The sequence below is a fragment of the Athalia rosae genome, chromosome 1 (genome assembly GCF_917208135.1).
Source record: "Athalia rosae chromosome 1, iyAthRosa1.1, whole genome shotgun sequence".
Classification (NCBI taxonomy): domain Eukaryota; kingdom Metazoa; phylum Arthropoda; class Insecta; order Hymenoptera; family Athaliidae; genus Athalia; species Athalia rosae.
Genome location: NC_064026.1, coordinates 12,172,709 through 12,191,519, shown reverse-complemented (window position 1 = coordinate 12,191,519; position 18,811 = coordinate 12,172,709). Strand labels below are relative to the sequence as shown.

The window sequence follows — 18,811 nt, the reverse complement described above, 5'->3', positions numbered from 1 at the left end:
ACTCGTAGATGCCGCGCGGTTTTTCCTTACCTTTACCCTCTCCTCCCGTTTATTCTTTCATTTTACATTCTACATAGCTTCTCTCATTCCGTTTTCGCACATGTCGGTCGCCGGCAGTCGGTGGATCGCCGATAGGCGCCTCGCTTCCCCTCTATGAATACGTAATTGAGACGAATTCCTCGGTTTTTCTCCTTTCGCTGTCCCGTCGAAATTGCACGGATCTATTTCACTATTTTTCAAGCGAATTCATGCTCTTGAACGAACTCGTCGTGACCAAACACTGTAGAATCGAACGTGGCCCCCACCTCCCGACAAAAGACTTCCTGCACTTTGTTTTTCCACCCCGTGAGCATCCCCATCGTCCATCCGTTGAACCGGCAATTTCTTCGGTCTCCTCTCGAAACTGATTTCCGATTTTCAACCGTTCAATATCTCACCCCAATGTAATGGACGTATGTAGGGTTGTATACATATGTTCGTTTCTAGTCTGTCAGCAAGATTCTTCACCTGAGATTGCGCGACTCGAGAGGCTAGATTTATTTTATTCGATATTTTTTATTCGTTCATTTTTATTATCGCAGTTACTTTTCCTTCCTCGCCGTCTCAATTGGAATCGAAACGATTGTAGTGCAGATGAAATGCGTCCAGCCAGGAAATCGAACGATCAATCTGCTCGGCGAGAGCGGAATTATTCGAGAGATTATTCACCGACATTTTCGGACTGCGAAGTACTCCGCGTGCCTATCGTGGAGTATAATGTATGTGCGGTAACTTGCGCAAACAACGTTGTTCGAAAACCATCAAACATAACTTCCACCTTTTCAACCCCCCCCCCGCGCACATACGTACGAAAATACATTTGTATCGTTCCATCGATCCCCGTCACACCACCCTCGATATAAAAATCAGGAAGGAGAATCACTTCCTCTCTTCCGGATGATCCGCCAACCATAAGATTATTCCAAGGAAGCCCCCGGGTCTTGGAAAAACCCGTAACACGGTTATCCCTCCTGCTGTAATATAAAAACTTACCCTTGATAAGTTTCATTTTATTTTTCACCCCGCAAAACAGTGTAACACGATTGTCGTGCGCATATCATTATACAATCTAGAAGATGCGGTGGCGTGGCGCTACGTAAGCACCACTCGCTCTACCGTGACCGTCGAGAGAGCGTTGTGAGCTTTAATGCGACATTAGAGGCGTTGATGCTATTGTAGAACTTAACAGTTGTTACGTGTACTTGAGCTGGTTTGCGTTGAACGCGTTTGCGAACGGGTTGTCGGAACGCACGGTGGCGTCACGGCTATACGTAGTTTTCACAGGTATATACCGTATATACGTGTGTCGTACGTACGTACGTACGTAGGTAGGTAGGTAGGTAGGTAGGTAGGTACGTAGGTGTGTATAGGTGTGTACGCAATGCAACTCTATACCGCACTGTGGGAGAGTCAGCAGGCTGCCTGTCTAGACTCGAGGAGACCTCTGCGAACAGACAGGCGGGCGGACGGGCGGACAGACACGCGGATGTGCTTATCCCACCCCCTGGGGGGGGGGGGGGGGGGGTGGACTCCCGGATACTACTCGACACACGTATTCAGGGCGTTTCGCACATTTGCGAAAGAGGAGGCAAGAGACACACGCGGTGTCGTACGCATGTGTGGATTCGAGGTATGGGTAGACGGTGTGTACCCGATGGTTGGCACACCCACCACCCCTTACGCACCACCGTTACACCGCGGCGGTGCTTCACCTCGCTTACCCGAATCCGCTCCCACTCCCGCAAAGCTCCCTCCTCGTCCTGATTGTGTTTGTGCACCGTGTCTATCCGAGCGAAAGCTCCGAACGGAGCGAGGAAAATATAGAGTGAGGGAGAGAAATTGATGGAAGCACACCGTGTTATAGGTATACACGTATAGGTATATACGAGGGAATGTGGGTACACCGGCGTTGCGCGGGATAGACAGAGCGAGAGAGAGACATTAGCATATTTTCAAAACGCATGATATATTTGTAATAAAGTGGCTCAAGTGTGAGACATCGGTACTCGTAACGGCGTATGAATAAAAAGCTCGTGTATCGTACGCTGTGGTGACAATTTTATTTTACATCGTTTTTTGTGTTTTTTCTTGATTATCTTCAATTTAGAATCAGAGCTTCCACCCGGACATTTATGAAATTGTTCGCGTCGGGTACGAGCACGAGAAAAGTTTGGCGCAATTATTCAAAATCGTTCAATTATGATTTTGTGAATAGTCCAAGATTAATAAAATACCGATTTTTATTTTCTTTGGTAGCCTCGTAAAGTTTGAGACTAAAATTGTCGGAGAGATGGCATGAATTGGCAAAAAGCTCGCAGGTGTCTTGGAGTAAGTTTTGGCCCATTTGCTGATTGCCAGTTTCTGTAGGAGGAAATAAAAGCAAGAAGAAAAAACGAGGTTACGCTAGATGCGCTGGATTATTTTCCGTATTTTTTTTTTTCTTCTCGTCTATTTTTCTCATGCCGTTAGAGAAAAACAAGGATTTTTATTACTCACGTTCTATATATTTCTTTTAACTTCTCCTCGTCCGAATGAGGAAAATAATACTATGTGTAGGTACGTATGGGAAAAGAGAAGGTAGAAAGAAAAGAGACAAATACCGACGATTATAATAATTTCAGAATAACGCGAAAAAGAGCGTCAGAATATCGTCGTGAATATCCGAGTATACGTGTACCGAAATACCGGAATTATGAGGAGGAGACGGAATTTTCCAGGATTTCAAATTGAATCCCCGTCACGTTTTGCAATTATTGAATATTGAAGTGCAACGAAATATACGGTAACGGTGAACGCTGGCGCGTAAGCTCGGTAGCGACAACGGTGGTGGATTCTCTTTCTGCATCTCCCGTTTTCTCGTTCTTCCTCTTTTTCCGGACGTCACAGATGCCCCGGGGACACCTGTGCACCAATGAGAAGTTTTATTTAGCTTTTATTACGTTAGCTTGTAGCGTTTCGCAGTGGAGAAAAACGAAACACAGCAGCGCAGGAACAGCGGCGGTAACGGTAGCGCCACCAATACTCCTCCTCCTACTCTCTCTACGTACGGAATTGTAAAACGTCCCCGTGTTCTTGTGCGGCGGCACGATTTCATAGTATAGCATCTTCCGCACGGGGAAAGGTACTTGGCAATTTTACGACGCCACTCCGCAACCCCTTTTACCCCTTATTTGCAGCCCCGAGGCGTCACGCCCTCCGTCTTCGAACGGAACGGGAACGCTGCAGCTCACGCGATGATTTTGCAAAATGTTACTCCGCGACGATTTGTTATGCGCATCTGACGAGGTAGAAAATATGCCCGGTTAACGGGGGGGGGGGGGGGGGGGGGGTAAAGAGGAAATGAAGAATATTTTACAACCGAACGTATAATTTTCGCCGTTGCGCGATTTCAATTCAATTGTCAAAATCTCGGTGTTAACCCGCGAGGAGTTGGTCTCAACGTAATTTCACTGGGTAAACTTTTGAAGCGTGCATATAGAACAGTTGAAATTTTCGGGGCTGGGTATTATTTCTGAACTATATTACACGCCCGTAGGCACTTCGCTGCGGGATACGATATCGTACAGGTGGTAAGGTTGTTAAAACGTTTCGATATGAAATCTCGACTTTAACGATCTCCGCGTAAATCTTACAAATTTTCCGCAACGATTCGCCACGAGTACAAACTAAGTTTGCGAAAAATCTCGTTACGGTGTGTGCGTGTTTCGAGTGTATTTCACCTGTATAAAATATCCCGCCGAACGGTCAATTCGAGTCAACGAGCTCGATGTCTTTTTAGCTTGATTTTACTTCATTTCATTCTTACACCTCTCTTGATCGTTCTTATTATTATTCATTTGTTTATTAGCATTGATAGATATTTTTTACCTCTATTCCATACCCGGGACAATAGTCGTTCATTTTCAAAGGTTGCTGCAAGCTCACCGGTAGTACCGAAAGTCGCGATAGGTCACGAACTGCAACGTAATATGAAACTGCGCTCTTCGCAACGCCGCGGATATCTTTAAATAGTTTCACATGGTTTCACCTCCTTGTAGCGCATGAGATAAAGACGAGGTGAAAAAAAAAAACGAAATTGAACTGAAATTCTTTTCATGATTTTCAAGAAGAAATGAACATTACAACGTTTGCCTTTCCTCTTTGCCCTTGCCGTTCGAAAAATAAATTGTACAAATATTTCACGAGTTATGATGAGGAATTTTCCTTGCCGCATACCGTCAGCCACTTTGAGATATATATTCGCATCCGGTCGGAAGTTCTGCGAAGTTTTTTTTTCTTTTATTTATTTTATTTATTATTCTTTCTTGCAACGCCGAGCGTCGGAGGGACACCTAATGGCAAAACAAAATGCAGCAACATTTCTCTGAATTGATTGTTGTTTTTTTTTTTTTAATCCATCGGTGCGTGCGGTCGCAATGGTTCGCAAGATTTTTCCGTCCCCCTCCGCATGGTCGTTTACCGTCTGGCACTGTGACATCGACGAAGCAGAGGAACGGAGAACGACGAGTCTCGAAATAATCGGCGTCACCCCCAGTTTCCTTATACGGCGGTTTTCCCTGCTTCAACGAGAACCGGACCGTTCGGAATATAACTTCACCCGCAGCGACTTGATACGCGAGACGCGCGAGGTGCAATAAGCTCGCGAGCAACGCCACCCGAACAGCTTGCAGTTGCCAGCGACTCGCCCCCAGCAGGAGAAAGTCCAGGATTTGCATTCTCCTAACGCCACCCTGAAAGCAGCACACCTTCCCCCATCGCGTCTCACCCCCCCCCCCCCCCCCCCCCCCCCCCCCCCTTCACCTCACACTCGTGCGACGTCTCTGCGACTACCTCGTACAACTGCCTGGGCTGCAAGCTCCTCGACTCTCGTGACAATACACTGCGCCAGCCGCAACCCTCTCAACGGCTTCGTGCTTCGCCTTAATTGTCCTCTCTCCGTGCGTGTGGAGCGTGATATTACTTCGACACCTGCTAACCGTAGCACACGTTCTGTAAATTTAGAGTTTTAGTCGACGATTAAGATTCTCGAATTTTTACAGGTGAATATATATATCGATGCATGCCTCCGCACGGTGATGAATTTCTTTCCATTATTAACGACGACACGGGATTTCTCGGTATCGAAAATTTTGAAAATTTTTCAAGTTACGGAGCTGAAACCTATGAATATATTGATTCTAGAAAGCGCCATTTTTGAAGCGTCTTTATTTTTCAATCAAATTCATATGTTTGATTGCTGTGAATGAACGAGTATTTTCTGAACTCAATGATTCAAGAGCCTTACAGTGTCCATTGTAAGGTAATTTTTTATATTGAGATATTTATTATGTTCGCTACATTAAGACGAATGAGTTTAATTATATATCCGATGTCGATTCTTATTCATATTCATCTTTTCAACTCTCTAACTTGATAACCATATTCTCGATCGGCCGAACTATCGCGATTGCAGTTTTTCTACTCTATCTACGGTATCTATGGCTATAAATATTTTTGGCAAATTTTTGAAACCACGAGATAAGAGCAGGTTACACGTACTGTACCGTGGTACGCGATTATCTCGATAGATCCGTTAGTTTTATCGGGGTCTTTCATTCGCGGTGACTTTTCGCTGGCGCAGCAGTCGCGAGGCAGTTTGAAAAACACTACAACTATTTCGATTTATTGCTCAACGAAACTGCGGTACTTAATCCAAGTTCAAGACTAAAACTGGCTAACATCCGTGCCAAATTTGAAGAACGGTATAAATCGGCGGTTCATTCTTATTGTTAGCCACAGCCAATGCAAAGATATACAACCATATGAAATACAACGTAAACGTACAAGTATGTACGTATAGGTATTGACGTTCAATTTACCGGGAATCTGAATTTTTTTCTTTTTTTTTTTACCCCTCCTAGTCCACGGAACATTCGTCGACCGTTTCCGAGTCGAGACGTTTCGCATGAATCTTGGGAGCAATTCCATTGACGATTGGGTAAATTTTGCGAATACAGCTGCGTGAAGCAAGCCACGAAATACGACGTAACTGCAAGGCTGTTAATCCCGTTGATTTCTCGGTTTTTCACCAGGTTTTATGCAACCGCGTGTTATACGTGTATGTTGCGGAGGCGACACGGCGATGGTGGAAAGTTAAAGATTTGATGCATGGCCAATGGAACCATTTGTTCGCCGGTTCCACCGCCGCCGCTCTTCCCCATACTGCAGCTTTTGCTCGCGCGCCGCGTTTATACCTAGCTATCCGTTTTGGTATCGACATCCCCGTATGAGGGGGTTTATTTTTATTCCATATACGATTCATTCGATTGAACGTGACTTGTGGTTACAGCCGGCAATATATCTCCGATATTACAGGTCCACACCCGATTGCCTCCGCCATGCCAGCCGCCGGAATGCCCTTTTTCTCGTTTTCTTTTTTTATTTTCTTTTTTTTTCTTTTATATTTCGATCTATCGCGGCATCCGCAGCTCTGACTTACCGCCGCCTCCTTCCGAGACACAGACGATTTAAAGTCTAACTCAAAAATCCGATTCGTCGTCTCGTTCTAGGTACAGCTAGTATTCCTCCGAAACCGTATTCGGTCAAACAACATGAAAATTACTGTAATACTCGATATGACGAATGCTTCGCGTTCGAGGGCGCATGGAATTCAAATTGAAATTTGATTTTGGACGCCCGCGTTTCGATTTTTTTAGTAACTGCTGTTGCGAATCTTCTCATTTCAATCTAGTAATGAAATTTTTACGCAAGGTGAAATTCGCGAGTGACGTTGAGATGAATTGTATTTCGAAAAACTCGATGCAAAAGCGTTTTTAATAACGTATGAAATCTAGATATCCAAAAATAGAGACCTTACTTGCAACAATAAAATAGATATAGCGCCAACGCCCCCTGATTAACACTCACCGATGGCTACGTTTCTCTCTATTTTCCATTGATCGCTCAGCATCCCAACTCTCTTCGGATTACAACTCCGGAATGAACGTTCCATCCTTTTAACGATTCGGAACAATTCAAACTCGACTTGAGTGAAACGATACATAACCGACCTGTTTTCAATGTCAATTCAGCTTGTGGACATTGAACAATGTTGATTAAGTCTAATTTACATCGTGGTTAATGTTTGTTCTCCCTTTATTGATTCAATTAATACCAACGCTCTTTGGAATAACGCTTTTAATTAAAACCCGCGGTAATCCTTATCGCATCTCACACGTTACACGTGATCACGTTAGATTTAGTTTTCGACTTGCGAAACCGCATATATCAGGTATAGCTATCGATTACATATATTATGATTACACGTATGAATCATTTTCCAGTTAACCTCTGCAGATAACTTTTCTCGCGATTAACATTTCAAGGTATATCGGATTATCTCCGGATTGCTATTTCCCTTATCCTTATTCTCCGTATTTCAGGTGCCATTTTCCACGGATCATCCTCTGTTGCAATATCATATAACCCGAGGGTTACGTTGAAATGGAATATTCATATCTATACGGGCTAATAAAACCCTTACTCGTGTTCATTCAACCACGTATCTATCAAACGGTAAAATATCCAAGAATTACGCGGACACGGCGTTAAAACAAAAAAAATAAAAAATAGGGGTGTGCGAACATTCGAATTAGCGCACAACAAACTCAATCATCGATTGAAAGAATGCGATTCGTGTTGCGAAAGTGAATCCAAACGATTTGGGAAATACCTGATGAACCTGCAGCGCTTTTCCATACTCGGTTGACGTCCGGTGTTCCTTCAATGCACTTGGCACGCGACTCCACCGAGTCTCTCGATGAAAACGGATTCTTTTCTCCGTTCGTCGTTCATGTGATGTAAGACGTGCTGTTATATTTACTGACAATTTGATGGAAATTGATGGTAACGCTGCTATGCTCGGGGGCTATTGAGAAGAGCTAATATTTTAGTAAAAGTTTGTTCTACGTTGAAGAGGAATTAGAATCCCAAGGGAAACCGCAGCAACCGGGAAATCCATCGGCGAATCAAACCGCCTCGAGACTAACTCGCCGCTCGGTTTCTTACCGCTACCCCAATACTCGGGCATCGCGCAATATAATGGGCCCACGGTATAAAGTAGCTACGTTATAGGTGGTGCGCGTTTACGGATACACCCTAATACCGGCTAGCTGTATGTTGCTACCTGTAATACGCGGAGACGGCAAGGCGGAAGGAAGAAAGGAATAAGGAAGGAAGGAAGGATCGGGGAGCGGCAAACGGCACCAGTCAAACAACCCTCGCGGCTCGGTTTCCCTTAGGGTTGGCGGTCCGGTGGTTTTCTCGGAGTATCTCTTCTCCTTCATCTTCTTCGTCTGTGCTTCGGAAGACGGTTGTTCTTCGACCGGATCCGCCGAGACCTCAGATCGCCGTATTATGAATGTTTCATGTTCGTGGAAGAAGCCAATGCGCAATAACGCAAGCTCGCGGATCTCGAGGGTTGTTTTTTGTTTTTTTATTTTTTTCCTTATTTTTGTTCATTTTTTTTTTTTTTCTTTTATCTCTTACCCTCAAAATAAACACGTAACAACTGCCATTCTTCAAAACCATCTGTGACACTGTCACTCCTGCTTTCTTCGACCTTGCAGAGACGGTTCTCTTTAGTCGTCTTCTTATCTCTTCTTTCCGACATAACCTGCTCAGCTGATTCTCTCATAGCACGATCTTTCTGTATCACATCGATGTGCAAGCGCGAATTTTCTGCACACAAGGTGCCATCATATGTCCCGCTCCTCAGAAACTACTAGACGGTTGCTATGTACATGGTATTATATATCTTACGAAAGAGAGAATTCCAGATAAATTCATAAATATAGGTAGAGTCATGTAAGGTGTGTACATATGTATATATCTCTTTTGGGCTGCTGTAAAATATGAAAATATATTATTCCTGCGCTCGCGGTATTCCTCGTTTTATCAGAAATTATTTTGCGCATTTTCAAGGAATAAAGATAAAAGTAGGAAAAACTCACAGTCGAAGAAGGAGCAGGATAGAACGGGGGAATCGAACGGCGGGGTAACTCGAAGGAGATATATGTACGCTACCGCGCGGAGCATATTTCATGTTTTATGCATACCGCGTGGTGATACACGTATAGCTATTATATAACATATATATGTATATCTATTCTGCAGCCGGCTATCTCGTCTCTAACGGTCCATTATTTTGATTGCAGATCAGGGACAAAATACAAGCAAAAAGAAAACCACCTTTTCAAGGCTACTGAGGGGGCTGAAAACACACAGAAAAGAAAAACAGGGACAACCGCAAGGATCGCCGAGACACGGACGATCGTCTAGGATGCAGGGCGTGCCTCAAAGAGTAAATATAAAAAATATGAAAAATGAGAAGAAAAATATAATCTGTAAATATGAATGAACATATTCCACCCCATTTGACCCGCGTATCGGTGTCACTGGAACGCGGCAAGGTAGAAAATGTTCGCATGATTTTCCCTGCAGCTTTTTACCATCGGATTATCATCGCTATTAATTCAACGCTCCACGCGGTTTAACGCCATTTATTTCGCCCGAACGGTGTGTCCTGGTTTTTTTTTTTTTTTTTTCTTTCGTCTTTCATCCTGGGAGGATTTCGCGTATCGCGAGATGTTGAATACAAGGTAACGGATGCGACGGCTGCGAGTTTACTACGGTGCATCCCGCGGTGGGCGTGTATCCGTGTATGCCAATTGAAATTATTCACGGCCGCGATTCGTCGTCAAAAGGAATTTCGTTTTTAACGTGCCGTTTAACCGAACTCGACCGAACATGTCAAAGCCGAATGTGAGCTGTCCGTTCGACAGCGATTGTATAAATAGTATACCGGCTTCGGTTCGTTAATGATAACGACAATTCACTTTACCCTAACAAATTGCGACTACGCGCCGCTCTATATCTGAACCTGTATCTACCCTCAAGCGGGCACAGTCGAACGGGCCAAAGCCTCTAACCGAAATTGTTACAGAACCGTACGGATACAGTTCAACGGCTGGTATAGGACTCACGCAACGACGTCGGCAATCAATCGCGAAACTACGCGCTCGCAGTCGCCAAAAACGCGGATAAACTAAACGAAACGAAATTCCGTGCCGCTCCCGTCTTTTGTTTTTTTTTCGGTTTTTTTTTTTTTTTTCTTCCATCCCCACTCCGGTCGCAGGCATTAGCCGTTCGTCGATCGTATCAGAATTTTCAACGGTACGAATCCAATTTCTTTCGTCTTTTCCCCGCTCGCGTGACACGCGTCCGCGGACGTACGTTGTACACGCGCATCAAAAATGTCGGCAAAAAGTTCGAACGCCAGGACGATAAAAGTATCACGGACAATGGGTGAAATTATTGAACGGTAAATCTTGTCTTGTATTCTTTTCGATTCGAGCGGTGAAACAGGCACCCTTGCAAGTACAGCCGCGCCTGTAACCAGCTCGCAATGCCAACAGCGAGGAGGGAAACTGCGTTATAATCCCCCCCCCCCCCCCCCCCCCCCCGGCACCCGTCGAGAGAACAATTCGTAATTACGCGAGTATTCATGAAAATCAATGACGCTTCCGTAAATATACCGACCATTTTGAGCGCGTCTCTCTCTCTCCAATTATGGTGCCTGACGCTTGGTATCTCTGTCGCACGCTGCCCCCCTCCTCCCCCAGTTCTATCGCGATACGTTATTACCAGAAGTTTGGAACAATTGGGGAGAGGGTGCGGGCTCCCGTAATAACTTTTCGTGGTCTACGTTCGACGATTCTGCGGAGTCCTCATTATGCGTGCCATTTGACGATGTAATAACGTCGTACCCGCAGAAACGAGACGAATCGCGATAATAATGTGATCGAACGGATTATTTTTTTTTTCTCTTTCTATTTATCGCGCCACGGATTCGTCCATTTTTCAGTCGACGAGTCCCATACGATCTGTCGTCGTTGAAAATCGGAGTAAAGTTCGTGCGATGGAAAGCGAACAACGAACATTACCCATGCGCCAGATGCGATACGGTACAGTGTACATGAGGCGACAAAAAAATTTCCAGGTCATTAAAGAGTAAAATTAAAATGAGAAGAACATCGAAACGTGTCCGATTCGAAAACCTGATGAACTTTTTTTTCTCTTATATCTACCAAAATATGAAATTACAACTACAATTTTTTCACAAACCCTTTCTTTTTTCCAACTTTCTCAACTAGGCTGATTTTCAATGGGCTGTCGGGTATCGCGTATTCGACGATCGGTCGGTACAAATAGAAGAACAAAAATTACGGGTTTAGTGGGCAATTTCGCTAGTCGGCGTATCATATACAGAGCAAACATTGCGTATAATTTCATTTCCTTTTTCATCGAGAAACCGGCGCACAAAGAGTGGCGAGTGAAGTAAAACGAGGAGAAGTGAGGGGAACAAGGGGTAGTTTGACTGCAGTCGGTGGTCGTGCGGTAGCGCCGAGTGAGTTATGCAGTTAATCGGGGCATTGATACGATTCCGCGTTACTCGGAACAAATAAAACTAACTGCGTACATTTGATTTGCCTAACGCCGCACGACGCCGGAGCTCCAACTCCGGATACGGTCGTACTCCACCCTCGCAGCTACGAACCTGCGATGTGTTCGAATGTGCACAGTTCTAATCGCACGAGATTCTTTGAAACCGAATATTCTAACGATTGGCGAATGAAATCTGCCGTCGATTGTAGTCTGCGGTGCGCGTGTCCGCTGATTGTCACATTCGCAAAAATTCCGAAGAAATACGGGGGGAAAATGCGTATCGGCCGATCATTATCTCGGCATCCCCTATCGGAGTCCCGAGGTACGCGCATAAATGGAATACTTGGCCGCTGGGCAGAGACCTTCATTTGATACGCAGACGTGCTTTGATCATCTCGCACCCGCGGACCTCCGCCCTGATATCCCCGGACCGATATATACCGTCAGTACCAAAATGGACGCGGCCGCACCGTTCCGTCTGTGTGCTCCATCGAGTGACGGCGGTAGCATCAGCTGCAGCAACCGAATCCGTGACTCAAAATTCGCCTCCGGCTGTTCGCTCGGTGAAAATTCAGTTACACGAAATATTTTTGCTGATAGCGTGTTTTCATATATTTTACGAGTTGGTTTGTTTCGGGGGTGAGGAAAGAGTAAAAATGTAAAGCCCCCCCCCCCCCCCCCCCCCCCTGACCCATTTTCAGCGGTAGGAGATACTGTAATTTTTCTATACGTCGTATTTTTTTCATTCGAAAATGATACATGGTGCTAAAAATATTAGCCCCCGGAATTCTGTCAGAATCGCTTCGGCGGTAGAAAGACGCTCGTTCGATGATAAAGGGAGAAATAAAAGAGAGAGAATGGAATAAAAAAAGAAAATAAATAAAATTGAAAACGGGATAAAAAATCTAAATAAACAGCGAGTAGGGAGAGCTGAGGATTCCCGAAAATAAACAAGACATACCGCTCGCTTTATATGCTAATGTCAAAGGCAAGGGCGTGAAATACACTCGGCTGTTAACCTCGTGACCCTCGGTTCTTCCGCCATTCTTTAGTTCGCTGATCTAAACTCAAAAGCTCAAGGTCAGAAAGCAGCTCCGAGTGGGATCGAGATAAGACGAACTAACCGGATACCCAGTGGTATACGGGATCTTGCGATTCACCCGGCACACTTATCACCCACCGAACAATAACCGATCGACGCTCCTACTCCGAAACTTCATCAAACTACATTCCGTCCGATTTCTCATCCCGGATACAACGTAGATCCCGACGTTCCACATCGCACGATTTTCAACCCCATTGAGTCGTGGGGAAGATTTCCCACGTACAAGCCAACCTCGAGCCTCGCGACGTCGTACGAGTTCGAAAGTATGACTCCGTTCCCTCCTTTCGGCAGCAACGTAATACATATAATATAGGTATGTACATATGTGCGTATGTACGGGGCGGGGGTGGAACGGCGGGTCTGGTCTCCGGGCTTGTGGTGGCTGAGCCTGTTTAACAGTCACTGGTCCCAGCTGCCGGCTGGTGAGTAAGTAGCGAGAGCGAGAGCTGACTACTTTGCATAGACGTTGTAGCGTTAAAAGCTTTCGTAAAAATAAAGAAAAAAAAAAAGGAAAAAAAAGAAGAAAAAAAAAGAAGAAAAAAATAAGAAAATAAAACCTACGGTGGGAACGGAAAGAGAGGGGGGCCAAGGGAGAAGGCAGTTAAGCAGATCTACGAGAGTCCAAGGTTAACACCTGCTATATCTTCGCTCCGCTGCAAGCTCCATGCGTATAATAACGTTATTCTCTACCTTTTTCTAATACCTCGCGGCTCTACCCTGCAGAGAGAGGGGCATCTTTTCTTTTCGCCCGTGCAGTAACTCCGGAGCTCAAACTTTGCATAAACAAATCATGAAATTCTAGTATCGCGTATCCTCAGCCCTCTCTCTATCTTCCATTTGAATTTGATGTGCCAACGGTATTTGCGAATATTTTTCGCCCCTCTTCCTCCCCACCCCCACCCCCCTCCCCCCGCCCACCGCCCACCGCTCGGTTGAATACAGATTCGTTTTTTATCGCAAATCTAAGACCGCTCTCTACTTTTCATGTATTTCAGTTGATTCGCTTTTTTCCACCCTTATTTATTTTTATTCGCGTCTCTCATCCCTTAAATTTTCCAAGAGACGGAAAGGCGGAAGGATGTAGAATTTTTGATTTCTCTGCAGTACAATAAAATACCAATAACACATAGCTGAAAGAAAGAAAAAAGAAAAAAATCGGCTCCGCGCGTACCGTTTTGTGAGAGAACAAAGAAACGCGTGACGCAATTCGGTGAGTTGTCCAAAGCTCGGACTGTCCCCGTCCCGGGGACTACCGGACTGCGACTGACCAATAAACGGAAGTAATATGGGTATGCACGTGTCACGTACACACCGAAAAGCCCGGGAGTTCCCCCCCCCCCCCCCCCCACTCGATGTTATCCCGCACAAAATGCACCGCGCCGCTTCGCGTGTATGACGTTCGCTGCTACTACCCGCGGTAGCGGATTCGTTCTGCCGGAGGACCAACGTGATATTGGCCGTGCACTCGCGACCCCCGCAACCACGTTCTCATAATCATAAGTGATTATCGTGAAATACGTTGCACGATGCTCCTCCTCCCCTTCGTCCCCCTCCGCCACCCCTAGTCGGCGATACGTTTATACGCGCTAATAGCTATTCCGACCTGATTCCGACGCATTCCCCTCCGCGTACGCGCCCGCACCCGGCTGACTGTCCACGAGCATTGTAGCGTTCCAGCCATGATGTTTGATTGGCACTCTGACTTAATTACAACTCCGGTATGCAGAATTATAAGCGAACAACAAAGCTGTATTTCGCAGGACGAGCATTGATTACCTCTACCAATAAGGAATTCCATCCCGAATTGACCGACCTCTTTTTGGTTCAATATATCTATGGCACAAGTATAACCAACGTAGTCGGTTGCTCTAAACGTGATAATTACTGCCAGTAGCTTTTCTCTCGTTCGCGGTATCCAGAGCGCACTAAATTTACGGATAAAATATACCGAATCACCGTTGTCGGAGTACAGCGTAGCTTCAGAGATCGGGGTATAATTTTTGCGTTGATAACTAACGAACCCGAGACGTGCACCGTGCAGCTGCATCATCGGATAACGGGGCTAATGTAAGTGAGCGGATCGCTTCGCGCACCACATGTACACTATATGTACCACGTGGAGCATCTGGACCTCATTATAAATTTATTTCAATGAAACTATGGGCGAAAATATCGCGTGCTCCTGTGTCGGTATCCCGCGACGATACGCGCGATCCTTTTCGAAAGTTGGGCCGACGACGATCCGTCTTGTTATTACCTATTATTCGCCGTACGTGCGCGCGCGATCTGCGAGATAGTCGAGTCGCTTTATTATACAACGATGTTGTATAGTTGCCTAAAACTTCTCTTCTTTTCTCTCCACTTTTGTAAAACGTAGAAGCTACGCGGGCACAACTGTTCGGAACTGCGGACGATGATACAGTGCGAGGGATTTTCAATGGCCTCTCTATAATCGAGGTGGAAGGCGAGGCGATAAGTCGGGATGGACCGCAGACCGATTCTTCGCGAAGTACACCCGGATATTTGAGGCGGCTTTTTGACTCGTCGATCGCCCGCAATGGCTACGGGATATGCCGCGGACGGGATGTAACCGGGGTGGTGAAAAGGCGGCGGCATCGGCAGCAGCTAGCCGTCAGTGGAGAGGTCGCTCGTCCGCGGGAATTCCCGAAACCGCGGCGATCCGGTTTCGAGAAGAAGATATTCGGGGATGAACGATCGCGTGTCAAGTCCTTCGGCCTTGCCTCGTCGCGTCCGCCCTCCGACTTCGCGGAGGGAATCTTATCTCGAATCTCGGATCAACCGTTGCAGCGATTTTTCCAACCCCTGAGCTCCCTCCCCCGTCACACCTCCTCCGTCGCCACCTCGACATCAGCGTTTGTGTCGACGCCCTCCTTTGAATCAAGGGAAAAAAATTTGCGAAAGTATCACCAGCGCTTCGCTACCCAGCAGCAATCGCAGATTCCGCCCTGTGCTCTCGATAACATATTCTATAAATACCCGCTACCGAACAAATTTTATTATACGTACCGCGTGCACCTCAACGTACTTGTAATTTATCATGGTTTTTTTTTCACACACACACACACACACGAACGTTCAACATACCACAGCGATAAAAATACCGAGCTCCGTGCAAGAAGCGAGACAAAACTTGCTCCGCTTTTCGTTTTCTTATTTCCGCGATATTTCTTTTTACGAATAATTTGTCTCTGAAGTCTGCCACCGACGAACTAGCACTGGCGGGTTATGGCCAGTGATTATGGCTCTCCTTTTTCTCTACTTTTTTTTTTTTTTTCGCTTTTTTTTTGCTCTTTTCAAACAGTAGAGGGAACTCATAAATAATAAATATATCATGCAATTTTTCGTCTTCGTGCATGAATCTACGGCAGCTGGGTTTGAGCTGAAAAATGAATATTTCTCGAAAAAATTGGGATACAACTTATCCGTTTCCCCGCATGCAAATTGGATTCGACTAATCACTTTGCTCATAACTGGAATCCAAATTACCTCGACGAATCAGGGAAAAATCATCAAGCTGTGAGAATCGGCCTGATTCGCAATCAGGCATTATATCGGAATAGAGAAAAAAAAAAAAAACAAGAAAAACGAGGGCCAACGGTAGTGGCTTAGAAAAAACTGAGTGCGCGGAGGAGCGAAAATAGCCGATGAAAGAAACGAAATTCTAGTTTTCCCGTGAGCGTAAAAATCCCTGTCCGTGCAGATACGGCGTATTGCACCGCGGTATACTTTCACGTATACCTGTAGGTGTACATAGAGATGGAAAAATGTTGAGAATTCGCGTTCCACAAAGTGCGCGGTATGCATTTCCTGGGCTTTTTATCCGCAAGGTCGCTGACGCATCGCAATTGGAATACCTTTGAACTTCACGGTCACGCTAACGCGGGCAATTGAAGGGGAAATCGATTCGTGTGATGAAAATTTTCCTTCGAGAACAAAGGAGCAAAATCAGTTTGCAATCCGATCGATAATCGTTGGTGAAAATCAATAGGTATCATAGGTGACATAATCATACAGTTTCATAGAAGTATTGAATCACTCTCCGCGAATGAGAAACGTCTACGCTCAATGTACTGTTGATATAGATGAAATGGGGAAATCAAACGTGGGGCACGCGAAAACAGTTGCTCCGAGGTACAAAGTGGACGGTCGGGATTATCAAATTGAAGAATTCTGGAATACGTTCGGTTCAACGCTGTTGGTCGCATTAACAAAGACTGTCGGAACATCGCCGGCTAGGCGTAACGAAATCACGGACGGCAAATTACTTTGGACTGTTGGGCATATGCCGGTAATGGGCCGATGGGAATGGAGGCGAGAGTGAGAGTAGCGCGAATCGCTGGTGTTGGTGGAGTTTGGAGTTGGAGGTCGAAGGCGGGTCAGAAGCTCGTTATTGTTCTTTCGAGAAACACCGGCCTTTTATTGCCTCGAAAGGTTGCTGCAGGCGTTGTGCTTCCCTGTCTTTTTCTCCCTCTTTTACTTCGCTCGGTTCGTTGTTCGGTTTTCTTTCGATTTCCACTCGGACGCTGTCGATGAATTTCCGGTAACTTCAGACGAAGGTCCGAATTACATTACAGTGCTCTTCGGCAAGATTTGACGTGATCTATTTTGCGCTCCGTTCTTGCCGTAATCAATTGGTAACGACAAGGAAAACCCTACGCGGTGTTCTCCGCCCTCTCGGTTGGTCGTTGATATACATACGTTGGTTAATCAGAGTACATCTCGCTCGATGTCGGAGAGGGTTGTTCGCGTCGCGTCACGCGTTGAAATAACGTGATTCGATAAATTTTCGAAGATTTTGAAAATGAGGGGATGAAAAACAAAAAAGGAAAATTTTAAGGAGACTTGAAAAACCGCCTCTGATCCTCCCACGTTGCGGATAAACGCCAAGGACGAAATCGAAGCTTTTCGTCTTCTCAACGTCTCGTAGGGTGAGAAATATATGTTTTCTTTATAAATCATTGTCCCCGTCTCTCTCGCGGTAGCAGGTAAAGGAGATAGCAGACACGGACCCGCGGAATCTCGGATGTTTTCCCGACGAATGACGGGCGTCTTTTGGGCCGATATCGATCGAAGGGATGCTTGATATTCTCTCGACAGCAAATTTCTACGCATTAGTAATCGCGAGATGATTCGCACCACCGGAGCGGGAGATGGTAATGCTCGACGAGCAACAGTTGCCGTGCTTATCACCCCCCAAGGCGCATATCTCCGAGACTTAGCGGCAAGGTCCAATGTTCTGACGAGCGTCTGTGCGGACAAAGATTCGAAAGAAGGGGCGCTAACAGCTTGCGAATAGGCAAGGCAGCCGGAAGCGTCGGAAACGGTGGTCCTGATGAGCGCCAACCTCCTCATTCCTCAAGCTTCTCAGATATTCGCGGAACGAACAAGCTAGTTGTTTTCTCAACAGGGGAACGAGAAACGCTACCTTCGGCACCAACCGTCGTTGTCTTTTTCGTTCGTAGTGCTGTCTGTAGTTGCAGCTTTCGCAAATGAAACAAACAAGCCCGCGGCCTGTGAATGAAAGCCCGAAGATCCATGCAACCCAACTTCAATTCCACTTCGAACGTCTACCCGAAAATCTTACCGGCGCCATGAAGTACACAAATATTTTCCGAGCACTACACAGATACCGAGAAATAGTCATATGTAGAAATGGGCTGAGTTTTACTCGCGATCAGCTTGAAAATCTACTCAACTCGCATGATTCTGACTTGTCAAGCATTGTCGTAGTCGTTTTAATGTCCAGTTTTTGTGACATTGGCTATCCAGAGCTTGAGTTATAGTTTGTCGAGATCAGGTGAACATGGGTCAACCGACGTTCGCCGTTTATTACGGGATCTACAATATTCAACCCTCCCCTTCAATTTTGCTACCACAAATTGTCCGGTGGAAAGTATGTAGGTTGAAAAAATATCACGTGTCCAAGAAAGGTCGTACGAAGGGGCGAACCCTTTTTCCGTGACTACCGAAATTCGAGGCAGGGTGATAACTTGGGAGCACCGTAGGAACTCTCGGTACTATAATCCCGCAAGGATAATTAACTAATTAAGTGAAAAGTTGAGAATTTTTACGACCCCGGCAACCATAAAGCAAAGTAGGTATATACGAATGTTTGCAGCTGGCAACATGTTCTGCGGGAAGTTCGACACTCAATTTTACTCT

The 18,811-nt window shown here is 45.7% G+C and overlaps 1 protein-coding gene across 4 annotated transcripts in view; it reads left to right on the top strand.

The window, feature by feature from the left end:
• LOC105686971 overlaps positions 1–18,811 on the top strand; it is a 174,803-nt gene that overhangs the window by 135,055 nt on the left and 20,937 nt on the right. For all 4 annotated transcript variants that reach the window (XM_048653241.1, XM_020852963.2, XM_020852962.2 and 1 more), the window contains exon 5: positions 9,234–9,379. In XM_048653241.1, the coding sequence (XP_048509198.1) occupies positions 9,234–9,379 (146 nt within the window). The remainder of the gene's footprint in view (positions 1–9,233; positions 9,380–18,811) is intronic.